Below are 20556 nucleotides of genomic sequence, written 5' to 3'. Positions count from 1 at the left end.
AGAAAATGCAGCTGAACTTCTCAACCTTCCATTTCAAACACCATTATCTTGTGTATCCAGAGAAGGGCAACACAGCTGGTGAAGGGTCTGGAGCACAAGCCTTATGAGGAGCGGCTGAGGGAGCTGTGGGTGTTGAGCCTGGAGAAAAGGAGGCTCAGGGGAGACCTGAATGCCCTCTAGAATTGCACTGTTGTAGCCAGGTGGGGGTCAGCCTCTTCTGCCAAGCAAAAAACAATGGGACTAAAGGAAATGGCCTCAAGTTGTGCCAGGGAAGGTTTAGCTTGTGGATTAAAAATGTCTTCACTGAAAGGGTGGTCAGGCACTGGAACAGGTTGCCCAGGGCAGTGGTTCAGTCACCATCACTGGAGGTATTTCAAAGATGTGTAGATGTGGCCCTCAGGGACAAGTTTAGTGGTGGATTCGGTAGGACTTGCTGTATCAAAAGGTCATTAGTAACCTAAATGATTCTATGATCTTTCCTGTTGTATTATTTATATCAGAAAAGACAGAGCATTAGGAAAAGCCATCCCAAATGTTGGAAAGATTCATCCTGTTTGGTAATTGATTAACAACATCCTCAGGAAGAGTGTGAAGGAGCAGCATAATACACAGTGAAAGCAGAATGGAATTCTTGTGCTCCTCAGCTGCCTTGGGGACAAGTTCTGGAACTTACCACCACATAAATTTATGTAAAATGATTGTGTCAAAGTTCTTTCTAAGACTTGAAAAAAAGAGCTGAAAAGAACCAAGTGAAGTGAAAAAGAATAAAATCCTAACTCTGAATTACCTTCTAGAAGACCCAGAGGAAGGACTGAGACTGAATCTGGCACATTAGATATTGTCCCCTAACAAGGGATGAAGGGACATGAAGGAGACTAATGGTGCCAATTCCTTCTTCCCTTGGTCTGTATAAAAAGCCAACACTCAGGTTTGGTCCATCCAGCTTGCATACACTGGATTCCAGGACTTTACCCAGAATTTCTGTCAGAAATCGTATTTTGCAAAGAAGCTAAATCTGGAGCTGAAGATACAGAAAAACAGTGCCATGATACATGAATACAGTTTATGCTGTGGTATTTTTTACCCCTGCAATAAAATGACAGAAATGGCTACTCCAGTTCCTACTCTCAGCACATGACAGGTAATTATGGGGTGGAACTATGTGCTGTTGCCCTTCCCAGATTTCATCTGACTGGTCCTCGCTTCTCTTTCTCATCATCATCCTGACTAGCAGCTGGAATTTGTACTTTCCAAGCACCAAATCTTCAAGTTTGCAAATCAAGATTGAAGGGTCTCCCAAAAAATTATTACTTCAGGGAAGTTTAACACTCTAAAGAGGTCTGCAAATAATGAAGAGAAGCTCATCTTAGGTGACAAAAAGCTACTCCTGATATAACTGAAAAGAAACTAATTCTGCAACTGCAACTTTAGTGGGAGCTAGAGAAGGACAAGGAAAGAGGGGATGCCTCTTTGGGAAATGAACAAGAAAGCTACACAGGCCACACAGCACTGACTAAAAATATTCACCACACATATTGCTGTAATTGAATTAAGCATTTCCCACATAGTAACAGCTGTTTAAATTGCTGCTATGGCAGTTTAAGCTAAAACATAGGAATTTGCACAGAAGCAGCTGAGAAAGCCTTCACACAATCCATTCTACTGACTCTGCTTGTTGGATGCCAACCTTCTACTGACACTTGAAGATGAAGGGCAGAATCAGTACTGTCTGAGGTGGCTGCAGCTAGGCTCTGCTTACTCCTGTGCAGCAAAGACATCCTTGAATTTGACTGCCATGGCTTATTCCACTTTTCCTTGTCTTTGCAACTACTTGCCCAAGACCATGTGTTCATGATGGACTTTTGCACATAGATAGGTGGGTTGCTATTTTTCACTCTTTGCACTTGACTGATATATTTGGTCCCTTTGAAAATTGTTGTGTTGTCATATACACAATCTGAAGTTCCTTTACAATCCTGCAATTAACAGTCCAAGTAGCAAAAGCGTGTGCAGATGAAATTAATTCACGTTACACTTCTCCACAGCCCTCTGGGCTTTGGTTTTGTTTTTTTTTTAACTCATGATAATCTCTTCTCTCTAATCTGAAAATTTCTTCTTTCCAATTCTCTGTCTCAGCCTCCTACTTTGAGTAGGTTATCTCAAGATTTATACTTGAGCATCAGTATTCTAAAGTGTTATGTGTTGTACACTTGATAGTAGTTAAATAAGTTGGGTGGCAAGGCTTACACAAACAGAGTAATTCCAGTGGAACAAAATAAGAGTTAAGTCACCCCTCAAAAATCTAACGTTACATGGGGTTACCCTGGAAATAACTATATTAAGAAAAGAAAGAAATCATAATCCTGGAACAATTTTTCTGCTTTAAGGGGTTCACAAGGTTCTTGGCAGAGCTCTAGTAAAACTGAAAACCTCAAACATCCCACGTACTATCATATTCCTGAAGAAGTTCCACTGCTGTGAGGAGAACAGCTCTGTGCTCAGGATCTCGGATGTTCAGTTCATCCAAATCTTCTTCTTCCAAAAGCTTAAAAGTATCCAGATCTTCATAACCATTGAACAGAAAAGTGGGCATGTGCTCCTGCACAAAGGTAAAAAGTATGAAGAGTGGTAAGACAAAATATTTATTCAACTTATTTTGTCAATAAAGATACTAAAAGAGATTTTTGCAACCAGCAAGAAAAGCAGTAAGTTAAATGCAAACTGGTGCAAAACAGCAAAATTATAGTATTATAGTTTACATGAACACTGCTCTCCGTTCAGGGAGGTAGCTGTGCCAGAACTAGAATGCTGCATGTACTGTTGTGTTTGGAATGCAGTGTATTACATGGCCTGGGTATCACGCTACCTGAAGGCACAACGTGGCATGGCTTGGTATGAAGGGTGAATGACAGTCACACCAATGTATCCCAAGCACTTCTGAATAGAAACATGGGAAAAAATGTCCACTTTTAGAAAAGGGTAGCTTGTTATTTTACACTTTTTGCTTGCCTCTGGAGTGTGCTAGCCTGTGGTCATACTGTGCAACGATTTACAGTGGCTGAGTGTGCACGACTCACAGCCTGTGGCACTTCATCAAGTCTGACAGGCAGTTCTGCCTGGCTTCAGCTATTTTTGTTCTGCAGCTGAGACCTGATTCTCCTAAGCAGTCTCACAATCCTTAGGATTATGAATCGGGTGTGCAGCTTCCAAAACTAACAACTTCACAGGTGTGGTCCCCTTCCTGCAACCAAAAGTGAAAGGGTAAGCAGAGAGAGAGAGACAGAGAATGTGGACCTTCAAATTGATGCGATCCAAGAGATCCTCAACTGACTTGGGCTGGGGTGGTCTACTTTTTCGACGTCTCCTGGTGGGCCGCTTCGGCTTCTCCTCCTCTTCATTTAACACATCCACATAGATAAATTTGAAGGTGCCAACTTTGTTGTTCAACAGACCCATCCAAGTGCCCATGGGGGGTTTGCTGATTATATCAATGATGTCACCTTTCTGCAGATCAAAGAAGGAAGAAAGCCATTTAGATTTCTGACAGACAGATATTTAAGCAAACACACGCACCTGGATTTCCATGTACATGGGATGGACAACACTCTACAGTTTTCAAAAGTTTAACCACAGCTTTTGAAAAAAATGTCTGATTATACTTGTTTTACAAATGGAAGAAAAAGCAATTAGGTGACATGCCTCAGACCACAGAGCAAGTCAACAAAAGATCCTGGAATGGACCCCAACTGTCCAGATTCACAGACCTGCTGGCATCACTGCAGAGCATCAGTGCTGTGTGGTACAAAAGTCTCTATGCTTGCAACTACGTGAAATTGGTGCAAATAAGAACATGCTCAGTATATATGAGCAGAAACTCAAATCAGATCTCCTGCGTAAAGGAAGCCAATGCAGAAGGAACCAATAAAGTTGTTTTTCCTCCTGACTATAACAAAGAAATGGACACAAAACTGCCTTTGCATGTCTCAAGAGATGACCTTACATATATCAGGTTTAATAGGAATTAGCTGCCTGTGGAATTTTAAGTAACAAATGTAATTAGTCAGATAGTTTGAACTGATACAGGACAACTAAAATAATCAAAGCTGATAGCCAGAAAATTAAAGGGGGGTGACCACTCAGTTAGCAAAGTATTTAAATATTAACTCCAACCAAGTTATATTAACTGAAATGCCTTTAAGAGACATTGTTTGCAGGTGCATGCACATTTCTTCCAAGAGTTCTGAAAATTTTTCCATTGAGGATTATTTCATTGTGGCAGACAAAGTATTTTTCCAATCTTTCAAGCAAAACCTTTGCAAAATGGAAATGAATTCATGGCACATCTATAATTTTCCAGAAACTAAAAGACTCAAGTGTCTTTCCATGGATACAGAGAAACATGGAAAGAAATGTTACTTACTTATGTTCTGTAACATTTTGCTGTAGTTCTGCAATTGCTATATAACGAAGTCTTAAATGCAGAAGACACTTTAAAGGGCTTCAAAATCACATATAAATTCATTAAAAGATTAAGAATGCTATAGTTACTGAAAAAAGATCTTATTTTAGGGTTTTAGCAAAATAAATGTTTGACTCCTTAGAAACAGATATAGCTGGTACCTTAAGCTTCAGAGAATCTGTATCATAAGGACTCGGAGTAAAATCAGTGTGAACCCTTGCTCTCCCACAAAAAGGTCCTCTGTAAGGAGGCTCCTCATCATCACCATCTTCTGATTTCACACTCTCCCTGTTGCTGGTTGAGGAATCTGTTGTGCTCACCGTCTGACCACCTGTGTGAAAGAGACAGTCTCAGTTCACAAAAAAGTTCCTTTGTGAAGAAGCTTCAGAAACAGAGTCAAGACAGAAAAAGGGTCTTCTTTCCACAGAGCATGGTAATCGAAGTTAAAAGTCCTTAAATGCTTTCTTATACACGCCTGTGGATGGGAGAGTTAGCACTCCTCCTTTCCTGAATTTACCCCCTGAATGTTTAACCAAGAAGCTGTTTAACCAGTGCCTAATCGATGGTAGGTCAGGAGAGATTGATGACATCTGTCTGCAAAGTTTTGCTCACAAAACTTTTGTGAGGAAAACAAGCTCTTAAAGCTGTAAGGGGGCTCCAGAATCCCTCTCAAATCCAGAAATTTGGTCAATAGTGTAGCAAGTTCACATCATGTGTGCTCCATTTAAGCTGTTTCTTGTAGAGACAGTCTAAACCAGATACTATTAAATACTACTCTTCCTTTAACTAGTTAATGAGAGAAAATCAAGGTTTCTCTTGAGAGAGGGTGGAAACCCCATCTGGAGTGCTCAGGAGAAATCCAGTGTAAAGATGAGCCTCCTTGACTAGCAGTAAATAGGTTCATTATTACATTACCTTTATATTAGAATATTAATATTGTAATAGCAGGATCCACCAGACAGAAAGCAAGATTTCACTTTTTCACTGTAGAAACATAAAGCAAAAAACCCCCCGTCTTTGCACCAAAGAGCTTATAGTTCTTTGCAAACCCTTAATGACTAACCTATGAGCCTTTCCACGTTTTAACCACTCTTTCTGCTTTGACTTTCTCTGATTCTGCCTATGGTGGAGATCTCTGCTCCCTGAAGCCGCAGAAATGGAGCAACACAATTACAACTGAACTTACTCATTGAGCTCTGACCGCTTAAGGAACTTCTCAGGCTCTCCACTGAGCCACCAGCTTTCAGCTTGGGCTTGTCCAGGGAGTCAGTGTCTGGTGGTGGCGACTGCGGGGAACCCGGCATGATCCCAGGGCTGGACTCCTGAAAGGGATTGGACCATTCAAGTTAGATAAATGAATATAGGCACTGATGAGAGCTGCTTGTCCACCCTGAAGGAAAATGATTCTGTTTTTCTGCTCTTTACCAGACAGGCTGCAAACTCCAGTCTATTTATTTAGCAGTACCCAGCTGTGGTAGCAACTCCACTTTATTAGGCATGATAGTAGTGATGGGAGCCAACAGACCATCTGAAAAAGCTAGCATTGTAAGCAGGAAAAAACCCACCTTACAGAAAACTCTCAACTGACACATGGCATTTTTGCCAGCAGTACTTGCAAAAGAACTAGTTCCAAATTCAGTTTTTCGAATCAGGATTTTGTACAAAGATGAACACAAACAAATCAGACAATGCAAGTGAGACATGAAGCAATGGTGGGTTTTTTTTTGTTTGTTTTAGTGAATTTTTTATATAATTGCTTATTTACCTTTAAGAACAACAAAAAAAGCATTAGCTGAAAAATGCAGCCTGTGCATAGTACAAATAAAACTCATAAACATAAATGCATAAATATAAAAAGATTTTGCTATGTGTGTGTCCTGGTTGCTACAGTGCACAATAGTTGAGACAATTTCTCTTTTCCGTCAAACATTACAGAAAATCAAAAGGGTCTTTCCTAAACAGAAATTCTGTCAACCTTTTGAAGCACAGTTAAAGCAGCAGATACTCGTGGCCAGCATAACTTTTGCTTCTTTTAATGCATGCAGAAAGAGCCATTGGAACATACTTTGAATCATGATGCCTGAAAGTCATAAATATTCTAAAACAACTCTGCCATAAAGTTTGAAAACAAAAGAACTGTAGCTTGCATACAAGAGTGTTTTGTGGAGACATATGGTCATAAAACTTTTAGAGGAACGCTATTATTTGCATGCTGCAGATTCATTAGGAAAAGCTCATCCCAGCATATGATTTCAGAGGTAAAGTCAACCTGAAAGAGCGAGACAGAGAGCAGAAGTATTGTGAAATCGCTGTACAGCAGTTTCTCAAAGGATCTCTTTTTTTTGGCAGACTTTGCAGAAGGGCACTGTAAAGCCAATCAGACACCAAATCATCTTTTATCAATATTAAATCATCTGACACCTTAAAATATTTTAACTGCATGTTTGAATAACCATAAGTGTAGCACTGCCCCGGTAATGAATAAGTATGGCTGATCAACAGCTCTGCAGGAAAGGAATTCTGTAGTCACAAAGCACAGCATAACACTGGCCACATTTCTGCCTCTCTTGGTCCCTCTGGATTCTTCAGTGGGGGGTTGCTACTATGAATGTCACAAACTGCTCCTTTTACAGGAACCGAGGCTTTGCATTAAGAGCAAAACTTCCATTCCCCATTTCCCAGGGCTGCGAGCGGTCCGAGCCCACTTGGGGGCGGTGTTAACCAGGAAGAGCTCTGCTTTCCCAGCGGCTTTCCAGCCCATTCCTTACAGACAATCCAAGTGGCAAGCCCGGTTTCAAACAAATGCCGAAGATTTTTGACGCTCCACTAAAGGAAAAGGGAAAAAGACAGCAATTGTTTCTAGGCCACTGAAATTCAAAGCCTAATTTAGAACTAATGTACTTCAGGTTTGCCTTTAAGAATAGACTATAAAAATCTGTAATGAAAGAATAATAGGAAAATCTTATGTCAGACGTCCCTTTCTGACTAGACTGTGCCTCTGTTTTAATGGGCTGCTGCACAGGGCAAGCTGTGATGGAGAAAAGACCTGTAGTAGCAGAGAAGAGCTGTGTATGTGAAGTTACGTTGGGAATTTAAACTAAGGTGTAAATTGCAGATTAAATATATCACTGTGACCCTGTGTCACAGACTGGTTCCCTTAATAAATTTTGATAGAAAAGAAATGGAAATAGAGAGTGAGGTGTGTAGTGCCATCAACGACAGACTTCTGATGAGCTGCTTAAATGAAAATCTGAAAATGGATTTTCCATGGTACTGCCATCTATAGGAAGCCATTTCACAGCGAGGGATTTTATAAGAACATAGGAATAAGTCACACCATATAATCTTGTTAGAAATTTCTTCAGAGATGCCTTGATGCATGGGAATCAGTATTGATTATCACTTCTACATTATTAAGTGGATTCCACTGCAGACCTTACATACCTGCTCAGACAAAGAGCTGCTGTATTTTTTTGACATCCTTTTCTTCATGGTTTCTTTTACAGACTTCACCTTTTTGCCCAGAGATATACGGGAGGCAGAGGGTGATTTGATCACTTCTTTATAAACAAAGTCTCCTTCTTTGCCCTGCAAAACAAAACACGGCTTAAGCCTTTAAAATAGAAAAGCCATTTTTTTTTCCCCTCAGCCAGCAGTTACTGCAGAGGTGTCCAGGTAGACACAGGACAGCAGCACAGTGTCCTGTCACCTGCTCCAGATTCAGTGCTGAGGCCTTGTGCAAACCACTGCAGCAGTCCACTGTAGCTTACTCTGCAGGCCTGATGTGTAAGCTTTTTGCGAAAATATTGTGTATAGATCTGTTGAGGACTGTTAAGATGCCTTTATGCCTTTGAATTTCAGTAATATTTGATCTGATAGAAAACCTCACATTTCAGGCTAAGCCATTCTAACAGGACACACAACAGCAGTTGTGGCTCATGTTGGTCAATACTACAAAGAGTTTAACAGGAATAAAGGTACCTCTGAGATACTAGCCAAATATAGATCTCTGTGTATATATATATATATATATATATATGTGGATATCTACATTTGGCTACCCAAATTTACTTCCTATTTTCAGACAGACATTCTGCTAACCTCTGTGGTTTTACTACGGACTGTAAAAAAAAAAAAAAAACAACAAAAACAACACCCACCAAAAAAAAAAAACAACCAAAAGCAAACACTGCAAAAAAGTGTGCTAAATCCATCAACCATGGTAGGTTAAACTTGCACTGCTTTTTTTAAGGCACACAACAGGGTACTGAAGAACTAAATTAGCTGATCCCTATATAGAGGATGACCAAAGACCAGCTGCTTTGAATTATTTCAACTTTTTCTCAACCAGCTTAATGTACCAAGCACTTACTTATGTCACAAGTACTCAGTTAACATGGATCAGCTGACATTTTACCAAACTTCTATGGTTCAGTCCTTATTCAGACTGTCCAGGCAGGGCATTAAACACAGTCTTATGTTCTACCCAGTTTCAGGAACCACTGAGAAATGCAGCTCTATAAGATGTACTCCAGGATCCTCCATTGGCAAGGGTGCACCAAAAATCACAGCACAAAAAAAGGACCAAAATCCATCTAGCCAAAGAGATTGACTACTGAGTTTGGTCTCTGACTTGGTTAAATTTAGCTACAAGAAGATAGCAAACACCAAAATAAATGTGCACTGTATTGTGCACTAAAGATTTATCTTTTTTCCTACATTTATGTATGTTTTCTACTACATCACTGTTCTTACAGAAAGTTTCTCTGAAATTCAACTGATACTTCATTTCTGACAATACGTTGTTTTTCCCCTTAAAAGTTGTTCATAATTACAATTTCCTTGGTAATTTTGGTCTTTTACCAGAAATTAAGGACAGCTTTTTGCCTAATCTTTTTGGAAAAAACTTTCTACTTAATGGACTTATACGTTTCCAAGAAAAAACCCTGCTTTGATCCACATACATTGTTCTAGTGCACTGCATCGCTCCCACTGCTGATACTCCCAGGGATAAATATAACATCTAGACTTCACACTTTCTTATATTAAAACACATCTGATCAAAATAAGTATCTATGTTTAAAGATAAACACTGTAAGAGCAGAAGTTAATTTGTTTACTGATGTTGAAAATTGATGAGTAAAATAACCACCCACAGATTTAGCAAATTCAGGGGTAATTTATGATGTTCAAAAAAATAAGGCAACAAAAAACATGTCCAAAAACCTCAGATGATATAAAAAATGATATAATGCTGGCATACAAAATGGTTGACAATTTAGACTTGATTTAAGTGAACAGAAAAGTTATCAGATACAATACTGAAACAGAAAAGAAAAACATATATGGGCATAAGGAAAAAATATGTTTGCAATTTCATTTGATATAATGTTCTGGGTCATTTCTGTTCTGTTATTTTTGGCCACCAACCAACCAACAGTAACAGTGGGATCAACATGAGTAACATAAAATGGAATTAATTCTCAGGGGAGATGTAGTTTTCTTTTAAACACAAGAATGCTCTGAGATCAGTTGTGCAGCACCCAGCACAGTGGGATCCTGGTCTGCTCCAGAGCTCTGAGATACAATGAGAAAACCAATAATGAACTTCTTACATAATGACTTCCATGAAAATAATTTGCAGACCTTCAGCAAAGTTAGTCTCATCATTCCAAATAGTAAATATTTTTACCAAGGAAGCATAGCAAGCACATGTTTTGCCTTGGGTGATGCTCTGAGGAAGTCAGATATAAGAATAGCCCATAGATGTGCCCCCAGATCTGTGCTTTGATCACTTGTTCCTACCTCTTTACACATACTGTATATAAATACTTATACACACATGGATATGGGTGGGTATGTTATTCTCAAAGCTAAGGAAGTTTGAGGTTAACAAAGATGCTCTGTTTTTTTGGATCCCCAAACTATTATTACAGACCTAAATTACACTCCAGTCTATTATAACTCTGCTGTGCATTCCATTTTATGCTATTTCAAGTCTGCACCTTCTCAAACTCACCATTTGGTCAGAACTGTTTCCAATATGAAGGGAACGATTTGTCAAATCAAAGCCTCCAAAGCTACAGGTTCTCTGCAAATAAACAAAGATAGATAGTTTTATCATCATGATTAGCTCACTTAGAACATTTGTGATTTGGAGAACATCAATTAAAATGCAAATGTCTGCAAACATGGAAAGAAAGAAAGAAACAAACAAAGGGATGAGAGATTATAAATCAGGAAATCTGTTGTAAGGTAATATGAGTCTCTCTTTTCCAGAGACAACTCCTTGGCCTAAGATCTGCTGCTGTTGAGTCATCCACTGCCTACTCCTCTTTTTAAAATGAAAAAAGACTTCTTGGTCTGACGAAACTGTTGATCTTATGCTCAAGTTTTCCAAGGTGCTGGCAACTCCATCTCTTCACTCCCATCTGCCTTCATAAGTAAGTCCACAGCAGCACTGAAACAGAGAACCACCAATCTTCTTTTCAAAATCTTTTAAAGCATTGAATAACCTACCTTCTGAATAGCTGCATAGGCTGCATTTCCACTGAAATACAGGGAATCACTGGAACTTACGAGTTGGGTAAGCCCTTGGTAAGAGGAGGGAAAAACCCAGTCCAGCTATCCATAAGCACTGTGTCCCAGAGACTGAGCAAGCCCTGATTCCAGATTAGTCACTTCCAGCTTTTTCTTTGCAATCCAAGAGGTAATAGAACCTGACCAATGAACAACCAGCTGCACAGTACTCAAATAACTGGCCTTGGCAGAAATCTCATGGGGCAATGCAAGGAAAAGAAGGTATGGCCATTACAATTAACTTGCACAATTTCTGTGCTCTGAGTGTGGTTTTGAGGACAGGCAGATGCTGACTGTAAGTATTCTTTTCAGAGTCAGGGCTGAGATAAACAGGACACAGAACTGTTTCTGAACTAAAAGTTCTTAGGGCCTGAACTACCCAACAGAGTAACTTCAAAGACACTTTAAGAATCAATTAGGTATTGATCAGGTATTGGCTCGGAGCTACAAAGAATTGTGAGTCAGTGAAAACCCACGACCTGAGAACTACCAGCCCGCTTTGTCTATTAGCAAGAAGCAAGCTGTATATACAAACTGTGACACTTAATAAACACTTAAAATAATTCATTCTTTTAAAGTAAACACTCTGCCTGTTCACCACTTAGAAGCAAACGTATTAATAGCTTATAAAGGGTTTTATTTCTAGCTTCTTGCTGCTTACACCAAACAAACTTGGATGACAGTTTTTGAACCTACTACAACTCTACTAGAATTCCAAGCCAGCTTTTATCTAGGCCCCACACACATTAGAGACAATGCTGTGATAAAGACTTTTTCTAAGTGTTTTTTTCCAGGAGGCAATGTGACTATGGCACAGGTTTTAAAAATTGTTTTTAGAAAGCATTTGAGACCAACCACAAGTAATAAGATTGGTTTCTAAAGCACATGTTTAACTAGGAGTAATTTGGTCCTTCTGTGAAGAACCATTATAACTAATCCTACAGTGTATGGTAATCCCAGCAATGAAGGGAGGACATCTGGAACTGCTCTGAGCAAACTTGTCTGTCAAACCAGCCAGAGCTCCTCCTAAAGGCGTCTTCTTGGAGGGCAAAACAACTGTTGGTTAAAAGCTTCTGAGTAAATGTTCCCTATTAAGGATGCTTGTTGTTTCACTGTGGATCTCCCCATACATTTACAATTTAACTTCCACCTTCAGATTCCAGTAGGGACCCTGGCAATCCTGCAGCAAACAAAAGGTCTGTGGATGAGGAGAGGGATATTCAATGGAATGGCCATGCAGTCAAAAGTATTATCCTTCTGGGAGAACAGAAAAACTGATGCCATTTGAAAATTTCATGCATGTCCAGGCCACTGAAACAAATATAGATGACAAAAATGAATGGCAAGGCAAGACAGAGTGACCAATTCCACTAAATACAGAGGTATTGCAATTTCCCTGAGGTTGCAGCAAACAAACATTAAGCGTTTCTAGGAAGGAGCAGCATTAGTTGAAGCTTGTCAGTTATTTGCAGTTTCAGGACGAAGTGCATTGAAAAAGTTAGTAAGGGCAGCAGGTCTCCAACATTCATCCCATTCAAACAAGGCTGGAGAAGCAGCTGACTGAGAATTTCCTTAACTACAACAAAACACTGTCCACTTCTTTAACTCTATCTCTGTGATTAAGCAACGGTCAGTGCAAATAGTTTTCATAATGAAATTACTATAGTGATACAAGACTAACTTATTAAAAGACCTGAAGAGTTTGTTTCTGTCATCTGTATTTACCAAGATAGTTTTGGAGGGTAATTTTAACTATGGGACATCTCTAGAACATATGAGTATGCTTTTTTGTTCAAGATAACGTTATCATTCAACACACAGAAGATGAGCAAGGTTTATCCTATCATTGTAATAACCTGGCCCTCACAGGATACTGTTTATTGCTACAGACATTGTACTCAGAAGATGTTGTTTCCTTTAAGGACAAGCAGTCAATGCAGAAGAAACAGTAAAGCTGCCAAGAGAGAATGTTCATGGTATTGGGTAGAAAAAAAAAATAAATCTGTATTTTGTGGCCAAAGAGCAAAAACTGAACCATAAAGGCCTGCTCATCTCCCACAAGTTATTTAAGGAGACCACAGCTCTTATACTACTCTTATAGCTTATATCAGAAGAAATTTAGCAGAGATCTCTCTCAAAAAAAAAAAAAAAATCTGTTATTTAAGAGAAAGCTGTTTCTACTGTATTGTTCACTGGAATATCTTGCTTAATGTTATGGGTGCACTGCTGTTTCCATCCACTAAAGCAGGGAGGGAACATTGTCAGCTAGTCAAGACTAGCTGGCTCAGCTTTGGAGATCCTGCACCAAAAGCAAGTTCCTGGGAAACTCAGACTCATGGTTAACGGAACTGTCAAAACTGGGTCACATAACCAGGAAGCAGCTTTGGATCCCTCTGGAGTGTTCAAATCACTTAATTTCTCCCTGTAAGCACAGTTTCCTCTTTTGGCCACCCCTTGTTCCCTTTCTGTAATGCTCTGAGGGAAGATGCCACCTTCATTCCATGGTAGAAAGAAGGAGCAGCAGTGACAATTCTGGTAGTGGTGAGCAGCAAGCAGGAGGACAGTGACTCATGCAAAACTCTCTGTGTTTCTGCAGCTGTGTATGTAAGGGAGAATACTGCTTGGGTAAGTGAACTGATGAGATGCAATCTGAGAAGGGAAGGGCCAGTTTAAGGCAATGACAGCTGAGGAGAAATAGAACACACTTGAGTAACAAAACTCCATTACTCTGAAAATCTTGTTCATCTCTTGGTACCCCTTGAAGAGAATATTGACTCCCAAAGCATCATAAAAAACATATTTATAGCATCTCAAACCTTCTCTGTTCACTGGTAATCTCCATTACTGTACTAGGTGAATTAAAAAAGCAGAGTTTTGTCATATTTGCTCTCTCTCACTGCACAAACAGAAACAGCAGATTCAAAAAAACTCTTCTCTGACAAGATTATCAAGCTCTTTCCTTACACCTGCATATAAGTGCTTAAGAGTTTCTAATGGCAAAGAAAGCAGCAGCACTGAATTTTAGTTAAAAGTACAAAGCAGAAAGTGTTCACTGCAACCTCACAGAAATTGGAAGACCACCTTCATGGCGACTCTTTGACTCACAGACTTTTGGTGGATTCTCAAGAGAACCCTTTTAGTACAGCGATCCACTGTGGCAGCCCACTTCCTCTTGGCCTCCTCATCCTCCTCCAGCAGGCATCTCCTCAGGTCCTGCTTGTCGGCCTTGCTCAGGGTCCTGTCAGTAACGGGACGCACCAGCTGTGAGAGGTTGAGGTGACTGTACAGGCTTCTCTCCACCACATAGGTGATATTGAACTCGCTGACAGCGGTGCGCCCTCGGAGCCTTCTGTTTGGGAAGCCACAACCTCCACCCCCTTTCACTTTGTGCCGCAGTAATTGTAGGTCGCAAGTTGCGGGGGGTGCTCCTTTCCTAGCAGGGCGCTGGCAAAGAAAAGCTCTGGAACAGGAATAGTTAGTATCCATTTTCTTCAACCGGATCTGCTTCCTTACACTCTGAATCTCCTCCAGGGACACCAGAAGATGGTGCTTGTGCCTGTTGCTGTCATAAAAGCAAATGCTTTCTGTACTTACCCCGTGGCTCAGCGAGCCGAGGCTCTTCTTCATTTCCCCATCTGTCAAGGAGCGGCAAACTTTCTGGGACTTCTCCTCTTCTGGGTAAGAGAAAAATGTCCCAAGTTTCTTGGGAGGCTTGATAAGGCCACGGCTATCAGTTTTGCTGAAGGTCTTCACCAGCTTCCGGTTGGCTCCCCAAGTATCAAGACTGCTGGATGAGGGAGAAGTAGTGAGTGAGTCCGAGTCGTCCTCTGGCTGCTTTTCACAGGAGCTGTCAAAGTAGAATTGCTTCTTGTGAACTCCAGAGTAAAGTGCTGATCTGTCATCCAATATAGGAGAGTTGTCAAGTGAGTGCTCTTCCACACCTACAGGGGACAAAAGCAGCACAATGCTTGTCATTGTTCATAATTCTCTAAGATGTTTCCCTGTGAGTCTCACTGTATTTATTCAAGATGTCACCCACTTATATTGGAATAAAACTATTTTTGATGTAAATTGCTCAGAAGTTATTTTTGAGTCGATAAACCTGAAGCAGTTCCTTCCATTTGTGAAGTGAGAATGCTGGGATTAGTTAACCCCAAACAGAATACAACATCCTGTAAGTAAACTCATCATTATTTCAAGTTTCTCTCTTTCATCTGCAGCTAAGACCACAGATGTTCCCACTAACAACCCCTTAAAAGCTGGAGCTGGGATCTGTCTCATGTTTTTCTTCTGATACTTGCATACAATGCTCAGCTCTGGTGAGCTTACAATAGGTCAGAAGTACACCTAGGTAGTAAAGCCCAAACAAGTACCTCTCAGGTCCATATTTCCAATACCTAGCACTCCTGTGGCTGCAGAAAGGAGTATTTTTTGCAGAAAGTTATGGAGCTGAACTCCAAGATGAAATTTGAAGTTCTGGAGTTTTGGTGGGGGAAGAGACACCGGTTTTAATCACACAGAATTTATTTAGCAGATGCAGAAACAAAGAAGTAGGTCAAACTGCAGATGTGCCAATTTCAACAATGTCCTGGTAATGAAAGAAACGCATAGTTTTCACCAAATTTTTCCAGAAAATATTTCACAGGAATATTTTGCAACATAAATACTGGACATGGACCAATTTTCCTTTTTGGAGTAGAGAGAAGGGAATAAAGAATTTGAAACTGCAAATCCTTTTAACATTTATCATATAAGAAACTTTCCTCTGGTGTTTTCTTTTGAGCAAAGTATAGGCACAGGTTTTAGATGTAGCAACAAGGTAAGAGTCGAAAAAAAGTACGTGTCCTCCTCTGTCTCCCTGACAAATTTCATATCATTCATAGCTATGTATCACACACACACAAGCATGACTGTATTTATTTCTTGCCAAAATAAATTTCTTAATGACCCAACTTTGCCTTCATCTTTGATTGTTTCCACGGTCTTACAGCAGAGCTAAATTTGAACTATTACCAAAATATCTACAATTTACTAAACTGGCTCATTCAATAACGAGGGACACCTTTCACGATGACAGATTAGCAGCCCTGTACAGGATTCGTGCCTCACCTTCAGTCCACTCCGTTGGCAAAATATATTTGACATACACCTGTTGAAACCTAAGATGCTCTTTTACTATAATAATGCTCATCATGACATTGAAGGGATAGTGGATCACATCTGACATGCAACTTTAACTCTTGAAAAAATTTTTGGGGTAGGTCTGTAGATTGGAGTCATGTTTTGACACCGCTTTTCCCTGGACTGTCCAGCTTGCTCTTCTTCCCCTCCACATCTTAATTTGAAAATAGACATTCTCTTGGGACTGAGTACGTACTGATAAACAATTTAATCCACTATGTAAATATGTTTTTAAACAGCTTGTGAAATATGCATTGTGTGTGAACACTGTAACAGATGTTATTTGGAGTGAATCCATGACACAAAGCCATAATGACACAGATGTAGATGTGATGCATTTTTAAGTGCTACATAAGAATGGTGCCCAGGAATTAGGAAGTTTCAGTTATTTGGCTCACTTAGGAGCAGATTAAGACAAAATACATATGGATTCAGATACTGGCAAATTCTAGTGAGTATCAGCTCAGCCAAATGTATACTCATTGTGATAACAGAGTCAGTAATAGAAATGTGGGAGAAGAATCTGAGACTAGTGTGCTTTTCTTTAAAATCTACAGGAACACATAAGGGAAATTTGGCAAAGCTGCTCTTCGTGAAGAAATTTTTGAGTAGGATTATGCAGAATCTTTCTTCCAGGAAACTGCATGTCAGTTTTCAAAATAAGTCTACTCTTACACTATACTAAAGGCTGTTGAACGTTAATGAATTTATTTCAACTGTACTGATGTTACTCAAATATTACTCAATATGTTACTCAATACTCAAATCAAATATTATAGCCAAATCCCCAAAACCTACAATCACTATGATTTTACATTACTTCACATTAATACCACAGATTCTAAGAACTATAGCAAACAGCTCAAAAATCAATCCAGTCAACTGCAGGTAACTTGGAAAGCCAGAAACCAATCCGAAATCTGACCACCCTATTTTTTGTGATCTTGCACAGCCCTCTGACAATGTCCAATTGGGAAAACAGACCTGTATCATGAGAGATCGGGATGGAGAACATTTATGAAGCACTTTTTATTTGCCATATGAAAATTTGGGTATCAAATTTCCTGAAAGAAAAGTCATAGACATCTACTGCTAAGGTAGACTTGGCTACTTAGGGGACCTTCCAGTTATACAAAAGTTATGCAGAATAAATCCATGTTGATATTTAGCAATAACTGGTTCTCCTATCAAGTTTTTAAAGAGTGACTCTACGAAGAAACCCCACAGTGATAGATAAAGTAATCAGAGAAGCCTAGAGCTAGAGAAGACAGCATATGGAAAAAGAAGGAAGGAGAACAAACTTTTTTTTTATATACAATTGCTAATTCAGTGCTTTTTCTGCAGGGGGCAGGGGTGGAAAAACTCAGTGGAAATAGAAACCCTGGAAGGAGTGGCACTCTTAAGTGAAAGACTGAGGAAAAAAGGAAATAAGGTGGTAAAACACTGTAAGAGAGGATACAGAGAGCAAGACAGATACTTATTATGCTGAAAAGAAAGTCTGGTCGAAATGCAGGAAGGCCATGGCCAGCAGCCCCTGAGCTGCCTGCTCCTGCATCTGCTCCCGTCCCTGGAGCCTCCTCCTGATTGCTCCCTGCAGCTTTTCTCAGACTCCTGGGCAGAGGAGGAGGTAGGACTGGCTTCTCTGAGGGCCACCCATCCCCGGAGCAGTGGAAAAATAGTCCTGTTTTGTTTGTCCCATCTCAAAATCCACAGTTTTGTTTCCAAGGTGTCCTGGCTTTATGCTCACCATATGAGGTGATAAAAGCTTTCCAGACAGAGACAGCTGCCCATTCCAGAGCTCCAGACTGCCTGTGCCTTTCACACCAGCCAGTAACACCATCCATAATGTAGGAGAGGCAGGCTAGATCACAGATCTGCCAGCAGCTTCCTGCCACATACGCAAGATGCACGTGTTCCCTTTAAATGCACTAGAAAAGAATCACAATACTGCTCAGCTCACTGCAGAGCTGAGGGGAACTGGCATACGATGCCAAGAAGGCCCCCAAGACAGAGAGGTGCCCACAATTCCAGTAAGGACTCAAGCATAGCTGTGCAGAGAGGCTCCTGAGGATCAGGCTCCATAAATCTGAGTGCTCACACATGCATACAGGTCATCCGGAGTTAATGCTACAGCATGGTGTTCCCAGGGCCTGAACTCTGCTTCCCTTTCCCCACCCTCTTCCTCCTCCCTTCTCTCCCCCTCTCTGCAGGGAGCAGAGCTCATTCAGAAGCCAAATTGCAGACAGGATCCCCCCCAAGTAGAAATCACAAGGCAGCCTCTATCCCACAAGAATTGTCTGATAGAGGTTCTGTACTTTTGCCACTGGGTGATGCCATGTGGTTCAACTGCACCACCAGCCAGCTGCTACCTTCCCAAAATGAGCAGGAGCTTCACCTGTGTACCACCCAGGGCCTGGGAGGAGGGAGCAGTGTGGTAATGGCTCCACTTACCTCCTTGCTGGGCTTGTGGGGCAGCTGGCTGGGATTGCTCCCAGGCTCCTTCTCTCCCAGCATGGGGTATAAAACATAAGCCAATTTCTAATCTTTTAATGAGCGGCTCTCCAGCGCTGCTCTGAGAATACCAGATCAGCAGTAATCACGTTCTAGGCTGTCACTTTCCTCCTTCTAAAGCCTAAAAATTCAATAACCTAAGGCATGCACAGTAGACAAGGCAGTTGTTCCTACTATCCCCTTATGAATACTCCACCCCTCCCTCCCCCAACCCTCCACTTTCTGTCCCCTCTCAACAGAAACATGGATTCACACAAACAGTTTTAACCATGTCGCTTTTTACCTTCTGTGCTGGGTTTTTTCATTTCTTCAACTCTTATGAGTTTCTTCCTGACTCTGCGAGTAGAATTCACCAGCTTGTGCAACCTCTTAAACTTCACCGACTCCTCTGTTTCATCATCGGATTGTTCTCTTGACTGGCAAAGAAACAAAGGGAATATTAATAAAGCAGTAGTTCCACGGCTTGCTCCTTCAAGTCAAGTTAACCCAGCTCATCTGCTGCGTTGTGTCAATGCAGCTCTGTAACTGATGTTATATTTTCAGCTCAGGTCAGAGAGACACATTTAAATTACTGAGGGTTTTCTTGTTTTCTTTTTTTTTTTTCCTTTTTGTAAAAGCATGACATACCATTTTGATTTCTAAATCTGTGCAACGTAAGATCCTAGGCACTGAAATGCATTCCTGCCCTTGTCTTTCTTCACATGCATTGTGTAATAACTACTTCCACGTCCTCTTCCAGTATGTTTCAGGCAGGGCTCTTTTCCAGGGTTCTTCTTACCATACCAGTTATACTCCCGTGGTTTAGTCAGTCCCTGGTCTGTCTGGCATCTCAGAACTTGCTGTTTAAACCCGGTTATAAACAGCTTTTCCAAACTGAAGCTCTGTCACTGACGACTTCTTTTTTTTTTCCTCCCAGTCTTCCCAGAAAATCAAAAACAGCAGCACAAGAAAGGGATGGGAAGGAAAGGAAGGAGGAGACCTCATCTGCCTCACTCATGGACTGCCACAGCTAAAAAACATTCCCTTCCTCCTCTCTGCTCCTTACACTCCTCCTGAAGGCTCTCGAGGCTGGAGTTAAGATGGACAGAGCATTCCTCCAGCACTGACCAAGGGAAAACTCTGACCTTTTCAGATATACAGTGCAGTCCATATTCCCCAGCATCCCGTTTCGTTTTGCATCTGATCCAGTATGCTCAGTTCCAGCTGTTTTCCCTCAAGTATCAAACATTACAGAGACAAAAAAAAATTCCCTTCTCTCCAGCAGCAGTGACACAACAAGCTGAAACAATCCATTCCTTGTGAACGAGAAGACAACTTCGATTTTCGAGCCAGATCCAATGTTCAACGTGCTACTTCCTCTGTTTTAATCAGTTCAGAATGTGGAAGGCGGCGGGGGGAAGGGCAGGGAAGGGGAGAGGAGAGGAGAGGAGGCCAGCAGGGCTCTCTGGCTTGGCCAGGACAGCCCTGGCATCCTGCGCTGCTGCACATTCCTGCACACAGCACAGGCTCCAGCTGGAGTGCCGTATGGATCGTATACCTTACTTTGTTTGCACTCATAGTCCCAGCCAATTCACAGCATTCCTAATGGTCAGCTCGAAAAACCCTCATGCAACTTCCTGTCAGTGCAGCTATCTGTGTTTCCACAGTGTGCTCATCCTTTTTTCTCCTTCTCCTTAATTAAACTTTTAAAAATAAAGATCCCCAAGAGATGCAAGCCAAGTAAAAACAAACAAACAAACCAAAACCCATCCCCTTCTGTTCCCAGCAAAAAATACTGTCTGCTTATCTGGAGGATGAATAGAAAAGGCCAAACATAAAAAAATGCT

At 40.8% G+C, this 20556-nt stretch overlaps 1 protein-coding gene across 4 annotated transcripts in view; it reads right to left on the bottom strand.

Moving 5' to 3' along the window:
• The window catches only part of LOC136359214 (SAM and SH3 domain-containing protein 1-like), a 537013-nt gene that overhangs the window by 12654 nt on the left and 503803 nt on the right, over window positions 1-20556 (bottom strand). For 3 of the 4 annotated variants that reach the window (XM_066315647.1, XM_066315648.1, XM_066315649.1), the window contains exons 9-16: window positions 19014-19146; window positions 14633-14979; window positions 10479-10550; window positions 7904-8047; window positions 5646-5781; window positions 4621-4790; window positions 3295-3504; window positions 2449-2599 (exon numbers count right to left, since the gene is read on the bottom strand). In XM_066315647.1, coding sequence (XP_066171744.1) covers window positions 2449-2599; window positions 3295-3504; window positions 4621-4790; window positions 5646-5781; window positions 7904-8047; window positions 10479-10550; window positions 14633-14979; window positions 19014-19146 — 1363 coding nt within the window. Of the gene's footprint in view, window positions 1-2448; window positions 2600-3294; window positions 3505-4620; window positions 4791-5645; window positions 5782-7903; window positions 8048-10478; window positions 10551-14632; window positions 14980-19013; window positions 19147-19357; window positions 20076-20556 lie in introns of those variants that run through there. The other variant, XM_066315650.1, reaches the window with a different exon arrangement.

The sequence above is a fragment of the Sylvia atricapilla genome, chromosome 3, assembly GCF_009819655.1.
Source record: "Sylvia atricapilla isolate bSylAtr1 chromosome 3, bSylAtr1.pri, whole genome shotgun sequence".
Classification (NCBI taxonomy): domain Eukaryota; kingdom Metazoa; phylum Chordata; class Aves; order Passeriformes; family Sylviidae; genus Sylvia; species Sylvia atricapilla.
This window is presented reverse-complemented; position numbering and strand designations above follow the sequence as displayed.